The sequence below is a fragment of the Phlebotomus argentipes genome, unplaced genomic scaffold (genome assembly GCF_947086385.1).
Source record: "Phlebotomus argentipes unplaced genomic scaffold, Phlebotomus argentipes genome assembly contig_6, whole genome shotgun sequence".
In the NCBI taxonomy this organism is placed as follows: Eukaryota; Metazoa; Arthropoda; class Insecta; order Diptera; family Psychodidae; genus Phlebotomus; species Phlebotomus argentipes.
In genome coordinates, this window is record NW_026776145.1 from 597,154 (window position 1) to 617,111 (window position 19,958).

Here is a 19,958-nt window from a genome sequence, read left to right on the forward strand (position 1 = left end):
ATAACAATTCCTCGATATTAAACAACGAGAGATTTCCTTGGAAACGGTTAATATTTCAAGTTCATTTACGTTTTGCCCACCGTCAGGCGCATCCTCTTTGGGTTGTCAGTTTTGGCTTTGACGGGATTCGGCGAACGTATTAGAGAATTCAGTAAATCATGTAATTCCCGTAATTCATAATAATACTACACAAATCTGTGGATGGTCATGGTTATTTTTACCAAGAAATAAGGCGAATTTTTATGTTTTTAGTATGTATAAACAAGTTTGTTTAGAATGAATGATGGAGTGATCCGGCGCAGACCTCCAGTGTTTTGTTGTATTTGCTATCGTTTGTGCGCTGTCTGCTTTCAATGGTGCTTTTGAGAGTGAATTTATTTGATTTCTTGGCCTCTTATTATTATTCTGAGTAGCGAAATTTCGAGAATACATCCTGCTGACGATCAACTAAGTGTGATTTGATTAAATGTCATGGGTGATGTGCTGATGAACAGAGGTGCATGTAAGTTTGCAATGTTGATTAGTAATGCAATTATATATGGACAATTGAGCATTGTTGGGATGAATTGGGTGGTCGTGAGGTGTTTGTCGATTAATTGGCATTCTACTGCAGGAGAATATAGGAGAGGAATGCAGCAATGTGGGCATGAATAAGAACAACAGGTGGGCTAACCTTACTTTAATGCTTTTGTTTTGCAGCCGTGCGCCCGGAGTTTGCTGTCCGGGAGGTGAACAGGTCAGGACTTCTCAGGACTGAGGCCGAGTTCAAGGGGTTTGACGACAAAGCTGGCACCAACTATGTATATCCCAGGAGCACGGATAAATACCCATTTCGGGAGTATCAGTATAAAATATGTATGGAGGCATTTTTCCAAAACACCCTCGTTGTGCTGCCGGATGGACTGGGGAAGTCATTTATAGCCTCGGTCGTAATGTACAACATTTATCGGTGGTATCCAATGAGCAAGGTAATTTTCCTGAGCGCCAGTAAATCCGTTCTGAAGGGACAAATGGAAGCGTGTTCAAATATAATGAACATCCCAAGGGGAGATTGCGTGGAAATCACAGGTAATGGTTGGGCTCCATTTAATTGATTTTTATTTATTTACTCCCGTAATTCCACAGGCAAGACTCCATCGGCACGGCTGGACATGTGGAAGAGGCATCGGGTGATATTTGGCACACCACGTCAGATGTTGTCGGACTTTAGGGAGCTCCCGGACATACCATTTGTGCGGATCAAGCTGCTAGTGGTCACGGAGGCGCACAAAGCACGTGGAAACAATAATCCCTATACACACATTATTGAACTCCTTGGTGAGCGAAATGAATATTTTCGCATATTGGCTCAGACGTCGGTGATGGCCAAGAAAGCCACTGAAGTGGTGGACGTTGTGAAGAATCTGCGAATATCGAATTTGGAAATTCGACATGAAAGCTCTCCCGATATTGCGGCATATGTTAGCAAGAGCAGCGTCAGACCGCTTGAGGCGGAGGCGAGAGAGCAATTCCGAGCGATTAGAGATGAATTCCTCAGTGCCATTGATCCATTCTTGCGCGCTGTGCTCGTCAATGTCAACGTGTCTGGCTCTCTCTCGAAGGCAAAACTGACGACGGCAAAGAAGAAGTACATTGAGACAAGTTTGACTCAAAAGCCATCGAATTATACTGAAATCCTCTCTAATATCGATGTCTGCATCGAACTTTATCATGCAGTGGAACTATTGAATGACTACGGAGTGGTCAGCTTTCTGGCTCATCTCGACAGTGAGTCAGTGCAGAGGGGAACAAGAATCGGAGGTGAGAGCCTGAGGAAGCTTATGCAGGAGCTGAAGAATACTTTTGCAAGATGCTTGAGGGCGAGTGAAATGGATAATTTCAAGTTGAATGAAGAGCTGTACGACAATATCATCGCAGGACATCCAAAGATCGCTGTGGTGGAAAAAGTTCTGATGGAACATTTCCAGGTATATGTTTGAATTAATATTTATAGCCCTTATAGCTATGATTACTGCTTCACTTCTGCGAATATAGCGCGTTCTATTCAATACTGCGGTATCTCGTTGCTAAAAATAGCTATAAAGCTCTTCTGTTCCATGTCTACTCTGCCGAATCAGTGTTGAATGGAGCGAACGAGAACTTGCGAGTTTGGTTGAGAGAAATTGAAAAAGAACAACCTCACCGCTTTCTTATTTAATTAATGTTCTTCCGATATTGTCTTTTTTCCCATTTCATTTTTCTTTGTTCTTCACCACCGACATGACTTGTACAAAACGGCATGTGGTGAAAAATATTTCTCAATCTCTTGGATTCTCATGTTCATTTTTTATTTATACCTACCATTTGTGGGTTCCTCTTTCTCTCTCTCTCTCTGTCTTTGCAGAAAAATATGGAGTCACGCCTCATAATATTTAGCAATTGTCCTAAGACAACGCCACTGATACATCAGTGTCTGCGGCAAAAATGTCCTCAACTGCGATCTGTGAGCTTTCAGCCGCATGAGATGAGTGAGAGCGAAAGAAATTGCACAAGATTGAAATTTATCCGTGGCACCATAAACACCATCATAACCGCCAGCATACCAGACGAGGGTGTTGTGAATGAAGTGGATTTAATAATTTGCTACGACACAAATGGGCGGCATCTGAAGCAATTCATAAGGAGTCGAGTGTCATCGTGTGGTGGGAAAAAATGCCAAATACTTGTGGCTGTGCATGAGGGGGCCGACACGCTGGCCCATAGTGAATTGTGGCGCGAAAGGGGTGATGTGACTGGGGAGATCGATCGGAATCCTATTGTAATGGAAGCTCTGGCGTGTGCAACGCCTCGATTAGTGCCTGTTGAGTTTAATCCGGTGAATTTAACACCCTCGCTGGGCGGAAAGGGTGAAAAAACGAAGGGTGCAGCGCGCAATATTGTTGATTACTTCAAAAATGTGCCACTGAAGAGCTCACACCAACCCCAGGAGTGCGGGGATAGCGATGAGAACGACATTTCCGTGGTCCTCGCATCACCAGCGAGTGATGTCATTCCTGTGCTCACCTCGATGCCATTGGATATGATTCTGCAGCGGGTGGAGAAATTGAAGAGCGAACAATTCTCCAATGTTCAGGATGGCAATCTAGACAATATCATCCGAGGAAGTCATTTAGTGCCACACGCCAAGGAATTTTTCAGGGAACTGCTCGAGCGCCACCGAAAAGCGCGCAGTGAGGCGCCAGCGGGATTCTTTGAATTGCTGGAGAAAGATGTGGCCACCAGTCAACATCGCGTTGATTACTTCGCCTCAATTCTCGAGAATGTTATGAAGAAGCTCAACGGTTGTGCATCGTGGGAGATGGCGGGAATAAGTGAGGAGCAGGAGGAGATAATATTCGACGTTTCTGATCTCAACACGGGCTTCATAGACGCCCACAGCACGCCTGAGGATGATGACCTGACGCGCAAATCAATTTGTGGTGAGACAATTTTGTCATTCTACCTAATATCATCGTTAAGTGAATTGTTCGAGAGCAATGGAAGGTGTGATGAGTCGGATATGCGGACGTGTAAAGATGGAATGCTGAACGAAATTGCCCAAGATATATCACATGATGATGTGTCAGATGGTGAGGAGGTGATTCCCTGCTCGCAGGAAAATGTACCACTGGGTCGAAATCGTAGGGCACAAGGTTGCCCGGTGGCAAGGAAGGCAGACGTTGGTCATGGTACGGAGGTTGAGAGTAATCCAGGATTACAATTGTGCTCAACATCATCCAGTGACTCTGACAATAAATTCAATTTGGGGAGCATTGAAGATATATTCAACGGCAATGGGTGTATTTTTGAGCGGGATCTGCTGGGAGTTTCCACCCCACCACCTCAGAATGATGAATATACGGAGGAATTCACTTCACCGTCTTTGTTGAGTGGCAGGAGCGTGAACTCCCGATTGAAACACTCCAATAACAATACTGATGATTTGCCAAGCAAGACAAACTCCGTATGCACCACCCTGTCCCGGGGAATATCTGAGCAAGGCAGCAGTGAAGTTTTCGCCACATGCCAGGAGGCGGAGGAGGGCGATATATCGAATACGCAGCATCACGAGTTCAGCACTTGTCGTGCTTTAAATTCACAAGACGTGGCAGAGACTCAGGAGTCAAGGAGTAGTCGAAGGCAACCTCAGCCTGCGTTTATCCATTTCGAGGCTGCCGGTTCGGGAGATGACGAGGAGGATGAGGATGATACTTGCCTGTTGGACTCCATTGTCGTGAGCAGCGATGAGGACGAGCAACTGGAGCAGCTCGATATAGAGAATGATATGCAAGCGAAGTATCTCCAGTCTGTGCGGAGTCCAACCCGTAATGGATTCAGGATACCACATCCGGACAAATACCGGAACATCACAGATGTATTCTCGCAGACCCAGCCACCAGAGGTTTCGGAATACATCTACGACAGCTTCGTGGTGGAAGAGGCGGATGAGTCTGACAGTGATTTGTCGGTTCTGAGCCAAGCGGAGGCAATATTACGAGCACGCAAGAGGTTGAAAAGATCCCGGGGTCGTGGGAAAAAAGCGAAAAAGTCACGAATTCTCGCCATTGACGACAGTTCGGAAGATGACGACCTGAATGAATTACGACGGCAGGCTGGGATGAGTCCAGAAAAGAGGTAGCACAGTTTACTCGAGATTTTCTGTTTTTCTCTCATCATCTTGTACATTATAATACACAGAATACACTTATATACACATTTAGTAATGCTCTATATACAAATAATCCCATTTTGTCCGACATTTCCATCCTCGCCATCCAACATCATGGATGAGAAGTGAGGTTGAGAGATAGTGAAAATATATACCCTTAATCAGTTTGTCCGGGAGAGTTATTGCTCCTCTCTACAAGATACCCATTGCCTCCATTGCTATTAAAATCTCTCATTAACTTCCACCTGTCTCTCAAGTATGACAATGATGGTCGGTACAATTTATCTTATATATTCATTGATATAAAACAGAGAAAAATACTTTTGTTTGAAAGAGGTAAAAGGTGTATCAAGGGGACTTAACTATATGTATGTTTGTTCACAAGAGTTCTGACGGACATGTTGTATTCCATGTAAGGAACAAGATGAGTAACATCGACGTGTTGTGGTTCTCTGCAAGAGACGGAAATTTCATTTGAAAATCCAACAGACAATATCGCCCCGAGGGGTGTCTCAGTCACTCAAATGCTAACACAGTCGTGCATCTTAAATGACCTCTTCCAGTTGCCTTTCAATTCGATTTATGTATATGTATAACGAAGGGGATCAAGAATTATTCTATCTACACTTCCTGTCAAACTTGATAGCATTTCATGCACCACCAAACTCTATTTATACGTTTGCAAATTGAATGAAAATACGATATTGATTGTTCGTTAAATTTTGAATAAAACCACGTCTAGTTGCAGTTTATTTCAGTCTCTCGTCCTGTCCAATTGAGATGGTAAGTGTCTTCCTAATCTCATATTGAAAGCTAAATTGAGAGAGCAGTGTTCATTTATTCATTTATATCTTTTTTTTTGTTCCTTTCAAAATGATTTCATTTGGAATATTGTGTGCACTTCATAAGCGCATTTTTATGCATAACATCATGTGTCGGATCGTATATCGTAGAATCTTCTACTATCTCTAATTTATGCAAAACCAAGTAATTTCCGTCCCATATACTACATCGCGATAATGCCACTGAGACACCCCTTTTTCTGATTCATCTCTGAATAAATTGGCACGAAAAATTGCACAAAATAGTTGATGGTGGTAGGGAGATGCGGAAGTGCGAGCAGTGATGAAATGACGAATAAAAATATTTATACGACATAGATACTGTACATATATGTATGTACAAGCTATTTATCGACTTGTGTGTAACTCAGTGGCGTATAAATAATTTTATTGACAAAATAATTGATGAAAATTGATGGTGAGAGTTATTTTTGTGCATAAACAAAGACTTATGATGTGTTTTGTTGTGTGCGCCAAATTATAATGATATATGCATTGTGCTTTTCCTCATTTTACCCGACTCTCCGCCCATCCGTGCGCAGTGGTGAATGATGAAAAAGTGCAGAAAATGAGGAGAGAGATGAGTGGAAAATGGCCGGGGGAAACTCATTTTTGTGCTTTTCAGCCGACAGTAGTTGGACTGGAGGGCGTGGGGTGTCGATGACTGGGTTGAGGGGTGATGCATTTCAACACGCTTTTAATATAACATCTCTTTCTCCGGGCAAAATATGTTATTTGCATTTAATGTTGGGTGTCCACTTGAAATTGAGAGAATTATATGGTATCTGCTGGAAATCTAAACATTGCGCCCCCGCAAAAGGGCTCACAAAACACAAATAATGGCGGGCCATGGGGAGGTGGTTGGGTGGGCAGGTCAATGGATGACTTAACTGCGGTTTAGGCCATGAATGGAACATTTCATGCCTCGTATATACAAACATTTATTACATAATCATTTGATGAGAATGAACAATGGTTGGAGATGCTCTTTAAATCGTTACATTTTACATACCAGAGATTTTGATTTCATTTTTGGCTGATATTTCCGCCGGAGCTTCCGAGGACAGCATACACACAGTATCCGGAGGAATGCTCTACTTTGCCAAGGAGTGACGGGACGTCGTTGGCGACGTAGCGTGTAAAAGTGGGAGAGAAGAAAAAAAGCAATTTACTTAATTTTTATGTATTAAATCCACCCCCTCGATGTACTTTATCAAATTGTCGTGAGAAACGTTAGGCATAGAGACGCTTGGGGAGAAACATTGGGGAAATTTGTTAATGTACTCCTAATCGCATTTTCACCGAGGAGGGGAGCTGAGAAAAAGCTATGCAGTGAAATGCTGGATTTTGTAATTGAATTGAGCGAAAAAGCTCCATATTTGCTGTCTAAATGAGTTGTAGAAGGAGCACAACACACCTGAAAAGTGACTTTTAACAGATTTAATTGCACGGCCGAGTATTTAAAACATTTGCATTATTTACATGGGTTTGTATAAAATACAGAAAACATTGCTGTGAAATGTTTCAGTGCCAAATGACTATTTCATGTTGAATATTAATTATTCGGCACTTCATCTCTTATTTAATGTGTTCGTCCGGAGTGTTGCAAATCACGTTGAGATTGAACTTATGGAGTGACGGGGTGGCTGAATTCCCACACTGAAGCGTCAAAGTGAGCTCAAGCCCGAAAGCTTCTTGGACTGAAGAGTGACAGGTTAAATTTTGGAGTATTCAGCAAAAGAGAATAGAACTCACGTGGGCATCAAAATGTGGAGGTGGCCTCGCATTTTCTGGAAGATACTCGAGCTTCTTATGTTATCTCAAGTTGGCAAAAGAAAAATACTTCAAAGTGATTCATGGGGAAAATTTCATAATTAGGCATACGAAATTTTGCATTTCTGCGACAATGGGAGTCAAGGAACTCTTGAAATAAATCAATTTTAATGGTTTGGAGCTCTTTGAAGACATCGCGAAACTTTGAGTGGAAAATTGATAAAAGGCGTAAAGTTGATAAAAATTACGTTTCCCTTAGACTATAGAGAAATTGCCATGGCGAATTATATTTTGGGAAGCGTGACAAACTCTATTGATAAAGGAAGTTTAATGTGAAGCTTATTTTTGGTGAAGAATTTATATTGGCCACAGGTGGTAATGAAATTTAAATGAAATACTGCTTCACTTCAGTTACTAGACTATTAAGTTAGTCGACGCCAGACAGACATTAAAAATGGCCATTTATTAATATATATTATTAGATTCTTCACCTCTCAAATGCACTTCTCTACTTGAAATAATAAGCTCTGTTGCAGTCTTAAAAAAAATAGAAAAGGATTCAAGAATTTGGAGAGAAAATTTAAAATAAATCTCGTTCAACTTGGCGTTTCAAGGTGTTTTAGCCAGATAGACTGGGACAATTTGAATCTGTGGTGTAGGTCCGGGCGATTTGTCCCTCTCAATATTGACCTATCGCTTAACAGCGGAGGGAAAATATGTGCCCAAGCAGTGTTTGTTTAAAATTTCAGGAAAAGTTTCCACCCTTACGACTGAGCGATGGGAGTGGAGAGATAGGGCGTGGGATTTTGTGTGATGGATTACCTTCTGAAATCTCGACTCCAGCATGCATAGATGACGGGATTCATGCTGGAATTGATCCAGCCGAGCCATGTAACGACAGCCGATACGATCTCCTCGTGAGCTATGCAGTGTATACAGAAGCCGGATAGCAGGTTGACGACAAAGAAGGGTAGCCAGCACACAATGAAGACACCCATGACGATTCCCAGCGTTTTAGCGGCCTTCTTCTCCTTCGCGAACTTGGCTAGCTTGCGCGACAGGGAGAAGTTCTTGCCCATCTGACGATGACGCGCGATGCCGTTGTTATGGAGCGCAGACAGGGGTTCCTCCTCGGGGTCCTCAGGTGTGGATGTAGCCGTGGAAGCGTGGTGGTGCATATTGAGGCCTTCTCGCGTAGTACCCCCGCGATGGATGCGCAACGTAAGCTGTAGCTTCCCGGAGGCCATGAGCACCTGCTTGGTGCCCAGCTTCAAGGAGCGCGTCTGCACCACGGCAGCCCGGTAGATGCGACAGTAAGTGAAGACCATCACAAGGAGCGGCAGGTAGAAGGAGATGGTGGAGCTGAAAACGAGGTAGCCGAGGTGTTCGGTGAAGGTGCACTTGAAAGGGGGCATGTCGCCCTCGCGGGCAGCGCGCCACCACACGATAGCGGGAAAGCTGATGGCGCACGAGCACACCCACACGACAGCGATGAGGGCAGCTGCCCGGCGTCGGCTCATGCGCATAGGATAGGTGAAGGGATCGGTGATGGCCCAGTAGCGGTCCAGGCTGATCACGCACAGATTGAGGATGGATGCCGTGCTGAACAGCACGTCGAGTGAGCGCCAGATATCGCACCAATCCGTGCCGAAGAACCATGTGTTCTCCAAGACCTCGTAGAGGGCGGAGAATGGCATCACCACCAGGCCCACGAGGCAGTCCGCCACGGCCAGACTGGTGACGAAGTAGTTGGTAGCCGTGTGGAGGTAGCGCTCCCGCACCACGGCCAGAATCACGAGCGTGTTGCCGAACACTGTGGTGACGGAGAAGAGAAGTAGGAAGACGAGGAGGCCCAGGCTGTCGTTGGACAGGGCGTCCATGTATGCCACAAAGTTGGGCTGCGTGACGCAGCAGTTGGCGGTGGTGAGTGCCGTGAGGAAGATGTATTCGTCATTCTCACTGCTCGCATTCGCAGATCCATTTTCAATTGTGATTACTGAAAACTCCCATAAATAATCCGCACTTACGTTATTCATTATTACTCCCCCGCGTCCGCCTTTTACCATTTAACAGTCCCTTGTACCATATGAAATGCCACCCATCTCACTCGCCTCGTCAGTTCAGCCTCGCTCGTCCCGGGCGACCCCCGGGCCCCCGCTTGCGCGCCCTTTCGCGCTCTGTCACCACCCACCGCCACCCTCGCCTTTCTAATACTCTGTTATTTATTCTTCTCAATGCAATGTATGTGAGATATATAAAAATTCCCCTTGCTCGCCTTCTCGTCTTGGTGTTTGTTGGAGCCAAGTTTGAAAAATTATTCAGCTCTCAACCATTGCTTTCGTACATAATGCCGTTCGTCTTGTTTTTGTTGCTTAATCATGGAAAAATCTTCTATCTGCTCAAGCATTTTTTCCCGTTCTGTCTCACACCACATTTTCGCCATCCGAATTCCACCACCCCAGCCACGCTCTGCTATGTGCCCTCAACTATGGCAATTTATACAGTGAAAGATAATGCGCAAAACACATATGTAAGTTAATATTGCTCTATTCTTATTGTTATTTATAACAAAGAGGCTTGCTCTTTTAGCTTATTGACTTGGAAACATTTCAAAAAATTGTGTTATTTCTTAATTGTTTTCTTTTCATAGGGTTCAGTCTTCCTTGTTCTTATTTTTATGTCTCTCTTCCCACTACATGTATTTTCCTTCCGTATAGTAACTTATGTCTATAGTAGAGAATATATCCGGTGAGTTAACTAAACATCAGTTTTCTGAATGCTCCTTGATTGCTGTGTGTGCTGTTGAGTTCTGAAAGAGACAGTTGGTTGAGAAAAAAGAGAACAATTAGTCAGGAGTGACGGCAAAAAGGCCAGGATGTCGTGACTAAAAGATTTTGCCGGGAAATTTGCAATTAGCCCCGAAATCAATTGGAAAGTCTCTCTATTGTTTGGCACATGTCGAGAGGTTAGTCGCTAAACCTCACGCGACTTTCTGAACTTAAATCGCCTGCCTTATAATCGTATTCTGAATATTAAGTAGGCAACAGATGTTTGATGAAATATTTCAAAAATAATTCCAAACGTTCACGGAGGGAAGTTCATTGAATTGAAAACAATGAATAAAGTTTTATCTATCAATCACACGAATTTATCAAAATTGTGAGATCAATCAAGGGTTTTAAAATGTAAATGGGATTCTAAGATATGAACACATTTACAGATTCCTTTTGAAGGCACCCACATGAAAATCAGCACGAAAAATCTGAAAACAAGTCAGAAAATCTCTTTGTCAATAAGTAATTATTTCCGTAATTAATATGCAAATGATGATGAAATTTAAGTACTCTCTTCAATCCACCCATTGTCTTTGATTTGCAAATTTCACTGATAAATCTCTCAGTGAGACTCCGCAATTTAAATATGCCACCAGCTATTTAAATACCCCACTTATTGATTTTCTATTTTGGAGCAATTTTTCCAAGGAGCGCATTTAAGTTTCCCCACAAATTTGATGTGCGACATTTCATGTCGTCGCCATCGTCAAATATTCAAGATAAAGCTTAACGATGAGTGAGGGTTTGCGAGAAAATAATACGTGATGATTAAATTTCGGCGAAAATATAAATATTTTAACTTAATCGGAAGTTGATTAGGCTAATCTGCCCTGTGTAAATGCTGTCGGAGGATAAATTTATTTTCGTCCCCAAGGCCGAGACTGTTTTTAGTTTAAGGGGGAGAATATTTTTAAGAGAAGTCGTGAATACACAAGGACCAATATTCTTAAACTCCTTTGCTGTTTCATCACCCTCGAATCTCGCTAGAGCTGGTAAATGTGAACAAGGGCGAGTGAAAATTTGCCAAAGTCGCAATTCGATGTTGTAGCTTTTTGGTATGTTAGCGGAACACCGAGAAACTTCCTTCGTGATGGTACAAAATATTAGTAGAACATGCCCTCAGCAACGAATCCGGGGGTAGTCTCAGAAGCGCTGGGAAGCGGAGGACGAATATCCACATTTTCTTGTGTGCATCGTGGCACAGATGACGGAAGGTGGGCGGCGGGTGTGCGGAGGAGTAATGACATTTACGCAAATTGAATCAAACTTTGGGGTTGATTTAAGTAGTGAGTCAGAAGAAACGTTGATTTAATTTTTCTCTCAAATATGAATGAAATTGTTCTCTGCTCTGATAAAAATGTCAACTCGTTGTGATTCTCGAGGAATGGTTCTCAGGTTACTTTGTTTTCTATACTTGCTCTCATTTTCCAACAAATTTGATTTCAAATCCCATAAAGAGTTTGTTAGGATAGTTAAGAATTTTCAATTGTAAATTTGAGTATTTCTGATAGCTTATCACACACCCCTTGTCCCTTAAATGCACTTAAGGAAACTTTCCAAGATTGCATTGTTACCCAAACCAATTCTTTGTGATCTTGTTATGAATCACAACACACTTAAACCACCATCAGTTTCACGAAGTTTTTAGAATCTCGTGTTCTTCTTTCTCATTTCCCCAATCTACTCACTCTCTTATATTGTTCCATTATTCTCTTTCAGTGACATTTGATGTCATATACACTTCCCGTTTTTTCGCTTCCTGCGGGATTTTTTGCAGGTTTCTCAAGAGGTGTCGTAAGTCAAAAGTGGCACTGCGGGACATTTTTTTTACACTCTTTTAAATATCATCGCTCTCACTCTATTCTTTTCTTCGCGAATGTAAAAATACCGTCAAGATAATTGGAATTTTCAGCATTTCTTTTGCCCTCTTAATAAGCACATGCCGCCACTTCAGTGTCGAGATGTTAAAATGAATTTATGCCATTTATTTCCGAAAGAAATACATTCCCGGTGGGGCTGTCCGACTCCTCTATGTACATGTATCCCAACATTTATCCGGAGTTGGAGAAATGGAAAAAAGCCGAAACCCTCGAGAGTGTTTATGTGGAACAGTGTTTGAGTCCTTTTAATGGTTCTCCTCACGATTAGCTGGCTCCGCACTTTCCCTGGCCCACAAGATATTGTTGCTGAGGATAAATGAAGTAGAGCCAACCAGGCCTTCCCAAAGTGTGTGAGTATGTATTAGTCACAGAAGAACACGGGGGCGAACAATGAGGAAATTAGAGACCTCCTATAAAGCTTTTATAATTTCCTGAAAAATCCATTATGGGCCGATAGAGGGTTGAGATATGGCCACAGTCCTTAAATAACTCGAGGGAAATCCCCTGAAGAAATTTATTGAACATCGGATTTTAATTAAGGTCACTAGCCAAAATATCACTCCCTCAAATATGTCCAGGAGAGGGTGACTATGTATAAATAGCATTTATTGATGGGATTTCAAGTCGCGATGGGGAAGTTTTCGATTGAAAAATATGCACTGCCAGAAAGAGGAAAATACGTCTTGACACCTCTAAATCTGTTAATTGATTTGTTTCAGAACTTTAATTGAAAATGCGATTAAGGAGCATCGTGGCAAAGTTGCACCGAAGAACTTTGTGGTATGCACAATAATACCGTGCGGTTTCTATCATTTATTGCATTGTTACTAATTGATTTTGGTGAGACACGGGATTAAAACTTTTCACATAATACACTATGAGTGGGAGAGAGCAACTTTGTCTGACGGTATAGAATAGAGCAAATTTTTAGCAGAATACGGTATAGCAAAAGCGATAGATGATAAGTAGGAGTTTGTACGAGGATTATTTCTATAATTTCAGTCTATTTTGGGCTGTTGTAATTTACACAAGAAATATAATCATGATTTTGTTGCTTCGAATGGGCGCTTCTAAAAGAATACTCGATCTCTGTCACGGTGATTTATACATTGGAATTTCACTGAAATAGTAGATGTGAAATTGTCACGCTAAAAAGACTTTTTCAACAAGCCTTTATTAATAAGCTGATGACTAAAACGATTTAATCGGGTAATTCTGTAGATAATGGTTGAATTAATGGGTTTAAGAGGGGTTTTATGGTATAAGAATTTTTGAAACCAGGTATAAAATACACTTTATGGTACAACAAATTTCGAAGTGATTGACGTGATAAACATTTAATGTAAATATATCTATTTTCATGTGAAAATTCGTAATTAGCGTTTATTTCACCCGCATTTAAACTTCCTCTTAATTTTATTGCTGCGTTACGAAATGGAATAAATGCTATATGGAATTTATTGGAAAACCACCATTTTCATCGTCATGAAAATTAATTTATTCGTGACTATTCGAGGACGATGCAAAAATTTTCCCTATGGCAATGAATGAGGGTATGGTGTAAATTTGTACGTTACGTGCATTTTAGGGGGAAAAGTTATCCAACAATTTAGAAACATTTGTAGCTCCTAATTGAGCTATGGCGCAAATCAACTTGATAGCAGTGAGTAAATCGCACAGAGAAAAGGTGTAGTGAATCGTGCATCATGCAAGAAAAGGGAGATAAAATGCAAGAAAAATGAGAACGCCTTTTGAATGAGCATGAAAAAGACTTCATTTCCACACAATATACTGTGAAATATGCCACAATGCATGTTGTTTATGAATAGAATATACTTTCAAATCGATAGATCTACGCTAGAACACGTCAATAAACTTATTGTTAAGCGGGATGATTTATTTACAAAATAGAAACCATCCACTCCCCTTTAAGATACCGCAGATAAAAGGTCTTTGAAACCCGCTATGATTTCGTGGGGTTGATATTGAACGAGTTATTGAGAGTCTGTGAAAAGGAGATATTCATTCGAATGAATGAAAATTTTACCCTTTTGATGCATTTTATGCTGTAATAGAATTAAATGCTACAGAAAGGACATAAAAATTTAGTGTCATTGCTGCAATCAGTGCAATCAGCCAATAACAGAGCGGTTCAATGGTTCTATTATCCTTGTCTCTTCACACAAACTTTGGATTTTTTCTATTAAATTGCTATTAAATTCATATTATCAGAGAGACATGCGTTGTCAATTTGCACCATTTGTGGATAATTCGCCTTAAATTGCCAGGCAAATAGTCAAATGAGAATGAGATACATATATGTACAACTTGCATAAAGATACGACACTAAACGTATAAATTCTGAACATTTAGTATTCAGAACTTGTTTGAAATCAAAGTTATCTGCAGTCCACAAAATCTGAAATATTCTGAATGTAGGTTTATTGTTGAAGTATTATGTGTTCTTTATTATTAAAGTAGTCGCGAATTCGCATTGAATTGGGCCGCAATATTTGGCATTATAGTGTTGAAAATTAGGGCGAATATTCAGGACAATGGCAAAGTGTGAATGATTATTTATTTAAGTGAGATGCCACTTAAGTCAAGGGGATATACAGTGCCTTTTATAAGATGGGAAATAATAATTTTTATTCTGCCATACATGCCACTCTCCGAAATGTTCGCCATTACATTTTCCGCTCATATTTCGCGCGTTGGCTGGTATGACTGAAATATAGCTGGCGCAAACCATCCGAGATTTCTCCTTGGAGCGTCACACTCGGTAATTCCGACGATGAGAATGAGAGTGTGAAATTTGGTGTTAATACAAACACCTCGTCTAATAAGCTCTTTGGCAAATTTATATCTCCTTACGCAAATACTCGGGCTTTGCATACGCTTAAATATGTATCTCATGTGTACCCTGGGTCCTTGTGCCGAAAATTTAGTTATGGTAGACAGATGACTTGAAATATTTATCCCACCCGCAGCACGAATTTCAGCCTGGAGACAATTCATCTTCGCACACAGGGAGAGCATCCGTAAGAATGTGTCACATGAAAGCGGAAATAAATTTGCAATTATAACATTTCACATAATAGCCGTCAGTGCTTAACACAATTCACAATTTTCTCCCAGAGTTCTCGCTGCCACAAACTATTCCCATTCCATGCTTGCGACTACAAGGAAGACCTTCAGTGCGTGGGTGTGCCATATAAATTGTAATATGATAATTTCTCGTCAGCAAATCACTTCAGCTTCTCCCACAGCCACCCTGTGGGCGCAAATGTATGTCTCTTCCATGTCGCACAAATCTCTGGGTGGGTAGCATATACACCCTCCAAATCGGGCTAGTGAGACAGCCTACATGCTGTCTCTATTCCCTAATTTCTTTCCAACTACTTCATCAGCCCTTTTTTCAACCCCATCACCTCGTGACCCCATTTGTCGTCCCGATGCTTCCCAAACTGCTTAACCTCAATGAATAATTCAGCACTATGCCAGGGAAATGAACACATAAAAGATTCAAAAACAAATATTTTCGCAATCAGCTCCAATCGCTCCTCACATTCACTCTAAACTATATGCTAAGTCGATTTTACGGTTCACCACACTGTGTCCAATCGCATTTTAAAATACCAATATCCTCTCTGCAAACGCAAACACTTTTCCACACTTTCATTCTGTTAGCTTTAAGCTTCAGGCTAGCAAAATAAATATGTACGAAATCACCCCGGAAATATAACGAGTTTAATCTGTTTTGTTCTAATCAGATTGTCCTCCTCGAATCAAACTCGTAAATTAATCATATAATAGTGAAAATCAATAAAAATTGCTTGTTTATATAGAATAAAAGAGAAATATTTTCCTATTGGACACATTTTTCCCGAACATTATTGTATTTTCTTGAGAAATTCATATATAGTATTTTGTACAAAACACATAAATATGTGGAAATTTGATACGTATCCAAAAAAAAACAAGCAGAAGGATGAAAAGAAGACGAACTGACCTACCTGAAGTACTATTTTGTTAACTTATTTGTTTCAATATCTTTTTTTATATAAAAAGAAAAATTTGCCTTTTTTTGCATTTCACAGTTCACCTTGTGTAAAACTTAATTTAGCTGACAACACTTAAATGTGCATAGTTCCCCCTTTACAGGTACATATAACAGAGCTTTTGCCGCCTGAAGAGGTAACTTTTATGCTGATGAAGAAAGTTCCTCAACCAAGTTCGTAGTTTGAAGAAAATGACTTAAGTACTTTAATATCTCATTTTTCTACTGAGAAAGCAACTCTCATGATCTCTTACTGCACTTTTAATCATTTTTTCAACCGAATTCAACAGTCTTCATTTACTCATTAAACACTGAGAGAAAATTTCTCAAGGTAGAAATTTGTTTTTCAAACTCTGTCTCTTGTTTGTTGTGTGAAAAAGTCTGTACAACTCATACATACATTGCGGTATGAAATTTTAGCAGAGAATCACCAATGTTCCTTGTGGGAGATAAAATGTTAAGCTTTATGTTGTGCGGAAGATGGTAGAAAAGTGTAAACATAAAGAAGGTTGGATTGAAAAGTTTTAATTCCTTAAATCAACTTCCGTAACACCCATTGCCGTCTTGCAAATTCATTCGATTTCTCCTTCATCTTTCGGGAATTGGATAAAAAAATTCTATAAATGCCATATTGAAATGAGATGGCATTAAAAGGGGAAAGAGAGCAGGATAAAGTAAGAAGTAAAACCGTATTGAGAAGTGATATACAAATTAAGAGACACACTTTGTATCGCACTATTTACCCTAATAGTCGATTCTAATTCTAATCATTCTTTAATTTACAAGTGAGCAATGTAATTGTAAGAAGAAGATGGTACTTTGTGCCACGGCGATAATAACAGTGGAATACCTGAAGCAGATTTTACGATTAATTTCAATTTGTGTTGGTATTTGTCCATTCCATCCAATTTTGAGAGTGTCTCTTTCTGGTAAAGAAACCCATGAAATAGCGATGGACTAATGAATAAATCACTGGCTCACAGCTGAATTAAGTATCGCTGGAATCACTTTAATTTGTCAGCCCTTCGCGAGGGTGATCAAGAAGGGTGGCTTGTAGTTGGTAAAATGTGGCTTATCCGGTTTCTCATAATTTATGTAACTTAAATACTCCTTTTGAGGCTCGGTTGGCGATGTTGTGGATTGTGGAAATATGGATTATGTGGATTGTGTGGCATATGAAAAACACCTTTTCATTCTTCGCGAATATGTATAATATTTAATTTTGAATTGTGAGCTTCGTTAGGGTTTTATTGAAAGAATGAAAATTGGTTCCCCACCATCTCTTCGCGCTCCAAGCTTCTAAGTAATGGAATGGCAAATAAGCCCCGCCGGGGGTGGGATTGAGTACAATTTCGCATCTCTTGCGGTGGTGATAGCAAAGGGATGACAAAAAAGAAAGGAATAAGTGGAAAGGCAAAGAGAATAATATTAAATAGAATAAAAATTGGTCGTTTACAGATTTTTTGTGTGGATAGCAAAAGTATCTCTTTTGTATGGCATATGAATTGAATTTACAAAATTCCAAGCATGTTCTGTGCTCTATTTAGGGGAAAGGGGGGATGATATATAAGATAGGGAGATGTGGGAACAAAAACGGGGAAGAAGGAGCTGCAGAGAAAGTATCAATTTGGTGCTGGAGACACAATTTGTTTTTTTGGATGGGTGATTTTCCCTTCTTTTCCAGCTACTCTTTCTCCCCTTTTCTCGCTGGGGCTGCTCCTATGCACACAAGCTACCACCCTCTTCAGCTTTTATCCACTGTGAGAATGAGAACTCCACATCTTGACTTTTAAATCCCGTTTCACACACAGAAAAAGTCATTTGAGGGGGCGATAAGATTATCTGATAAAACTTTTCTCTTATACCCCCGCTACCGCTCTCCCGGTCGAATTTGTACAATTTTCGGGTTCAGCTGACTTTACGAGGCAAATAGTGCTCACATTGGTGGTTCGTTCTTTCATTCTTTGCAATAAAAGTAAATATATAACCCCCAAGTACTCCATGGTACATATTGTGATGAAAGATATATGTATTTTATGAAAGTTTATAGAAATAGATGTATAGGGTGACATGAAGATGTTTTTATATATTTGATACTGGTACACAATAACATTTATAATGCCGCACAAAATAAATTTTCCTTCCACCCTTCCCAAGGGTTGGGGTGCTTATAGATTGGGGGCTGATGGCTTTTTTTTCTCTACATCTATCTCTCATCTTTCTTCTTTTTATTACCCGATCTCGCCCACGCACCTCACAAGAAGAGCAATATAATATCTTAGAGAGCTTTAAAATTTCACAGCATTTGGGACCTATGTTCTGCTCTGAGGTCAACTGGGTGGGTACTTTATTTTTATGCGATTGACCCAGTGTGTAACTTATGCGTAATCTCCCTATTATACAAGAGATTAAGATTGGTAAGATTAATAGAAAAAACAACAGCTTCTAGACGCAATGCCAGATGCGAACTCCAGGAAAATACGAAATTGTTCATTAATTAAAAGAGAATATCCATTTGAAAACACTTTTTCTGTCTATTAACTATGATTTAGGTGAAAAGTGAATATTTTTTTCACAAACTCGAGCAGTTTGCAAAATCTCTTATACATTTCATTTCACAGTTTTTTTTATAACATCGATGTCACTGATGCCATAGTGTGTTGAAAGGGGTGAAAATTGTGGGGCACAAGCAGGGAGAAAAAACTAAGAAAGAAGCACAACACTCGCATATCAAGAAGGGATCACCGAGGGTAAGTAGAGAAATTTTTACGCACCCGAAAAATTTTATGCTTCTGCGGTTGGTGATGTAAAGTGAATATGAACACACAAGATGTCTCAATTCATAAGAAGAGAAATTTCCATTTATCTGCTAGGACACAGTATATCCAGTGGGTGGTACTTTGTATCTGCGGATGACACTCCAAAATGCAATGCTCTTTTCCTGTCCGTCTCAGGATCTCTTTCTAGCTACAAATATCGTAAGTGCACAGTTGATGTTAAGCATAAATTTGTCATTTTTCACAAAAGACTCTCTCTTTTTCTCTGAGTAGCTTCTCGTGTTCTGATTTGTCTAATTTGGTTGTTTATCCACTGTTTTTTTTTCTTTATGTTTTCTATTCCTGGCAATTTCACTCTCGTGCACAATTTTATGGGGCGCGTTGTAATTCAATTTGATCCACAGTTTTTCCTCTTCTATCGCACTAACAGATCTATCACTTTGTCCAGTGGATGAATTGTGTACACTAAAAGAACTATTAAATACACGTTACATTTAAATACACAAGATAATTAGATTCCAACGAGTTTGTCCTTGTGTTATACAAGTGAATTGAATTTTTATCGACTGTACCGTGATTAATTGTATTGTCGATAGAATCACCGTTCGGAGGAGTTGCTTTCGCTGCAATTTCCGCGGAAAAATGTACCTTTTTCACGCTCCTGGAAGAATTTTTCCACACAATCAATCTACCATCACTCTCATGAGGAAATATCCTTTCAACACTTCTCTTCGGATCGTTTTAATATCAAGATCCCTAGAGTGAATCTCTCGCTCTTCATATCAGCACTTGCTGGACGTGCTCCAAGGATACAACCACACACTCTTTGAGTTGCTTCTTGACTTTGAGCGGGAAAGCAATCCTACACATCACACCAATGGCTAGGACATAAATCCTCGTCACTAGTCCAGACTTCGAGACTGCGTGACCCACACGACACACTCTGTGCTGTTCGGGTGCAAAGAATGCGACAGTATAGTGATTGAGATGCCAAGGGTTAAAAGCGTGCTATCACAACCCCATCGCGGTGGTAACTGCCGCCAAAATCGAGTCGTCTGGGTCAACGCATGCGCTTGCGGAGAAATTAGTCTATTGTCGCCTTCTG

At 40.6% G+C, this 19,958-nt stretch overlaps 2 protein-coding genes across 2 annotated transcripts; one reads left to right on the forward strand and one right to left on the reverse strand.

Moving 5' to 3' along the window:
* The first annotated feature begins 149 nt into the window (after window positions 1-149).
* Window positions 150-4,738, forward strand: LOC132260841 (Fanconi anemia group M protein homolog). Its single transcript, XM_059759213.1, has 4 exons — window positions 150-502; window positions 700-1,068; window positions 1,126-1,967; window positions 2,384-4,738. Exons 1-4 carry the CDS (start codon window positions 472-474, stop codon window positions 4,655-4,657), a joined length of 3,516 nt encoding a protein of 1,171 aa, XP_059615196.1. The 5' UTR covers window positions 150-471; the 3' UTR covers window positions 4,658-4,738.
* Window positions 4,739-4,847: 109 nt separating this feature from the next.
* Window positions 4,848-19,384, reverse strand: LOC132260850 (dopamine receptor 2). The gene is made up of 4 exons (XM_059759226.1): window positions 18,851-19,384; window positions 8,125-10,111; window positions 6,542-6,623; window positions 4,848-5,139 (listed from the first exon to the last, which is right to left on the reverse strand). The coding sequence occupies exons 2-4, from the start codon at window positions 9,366-9,368 to the stop codon at window positions 5,050-5,052; spliced, it is 1,416 nt and encodes a 471-aa protein (XP_059615209.1). The 5' UTR covers window positions 9,369-10,111; window positions 18,851-19,384; the 3' UTR covers window positions 4,848-5,049.
* Window positions 19,385-19,958: the final 574 nt, after the last annotated feature.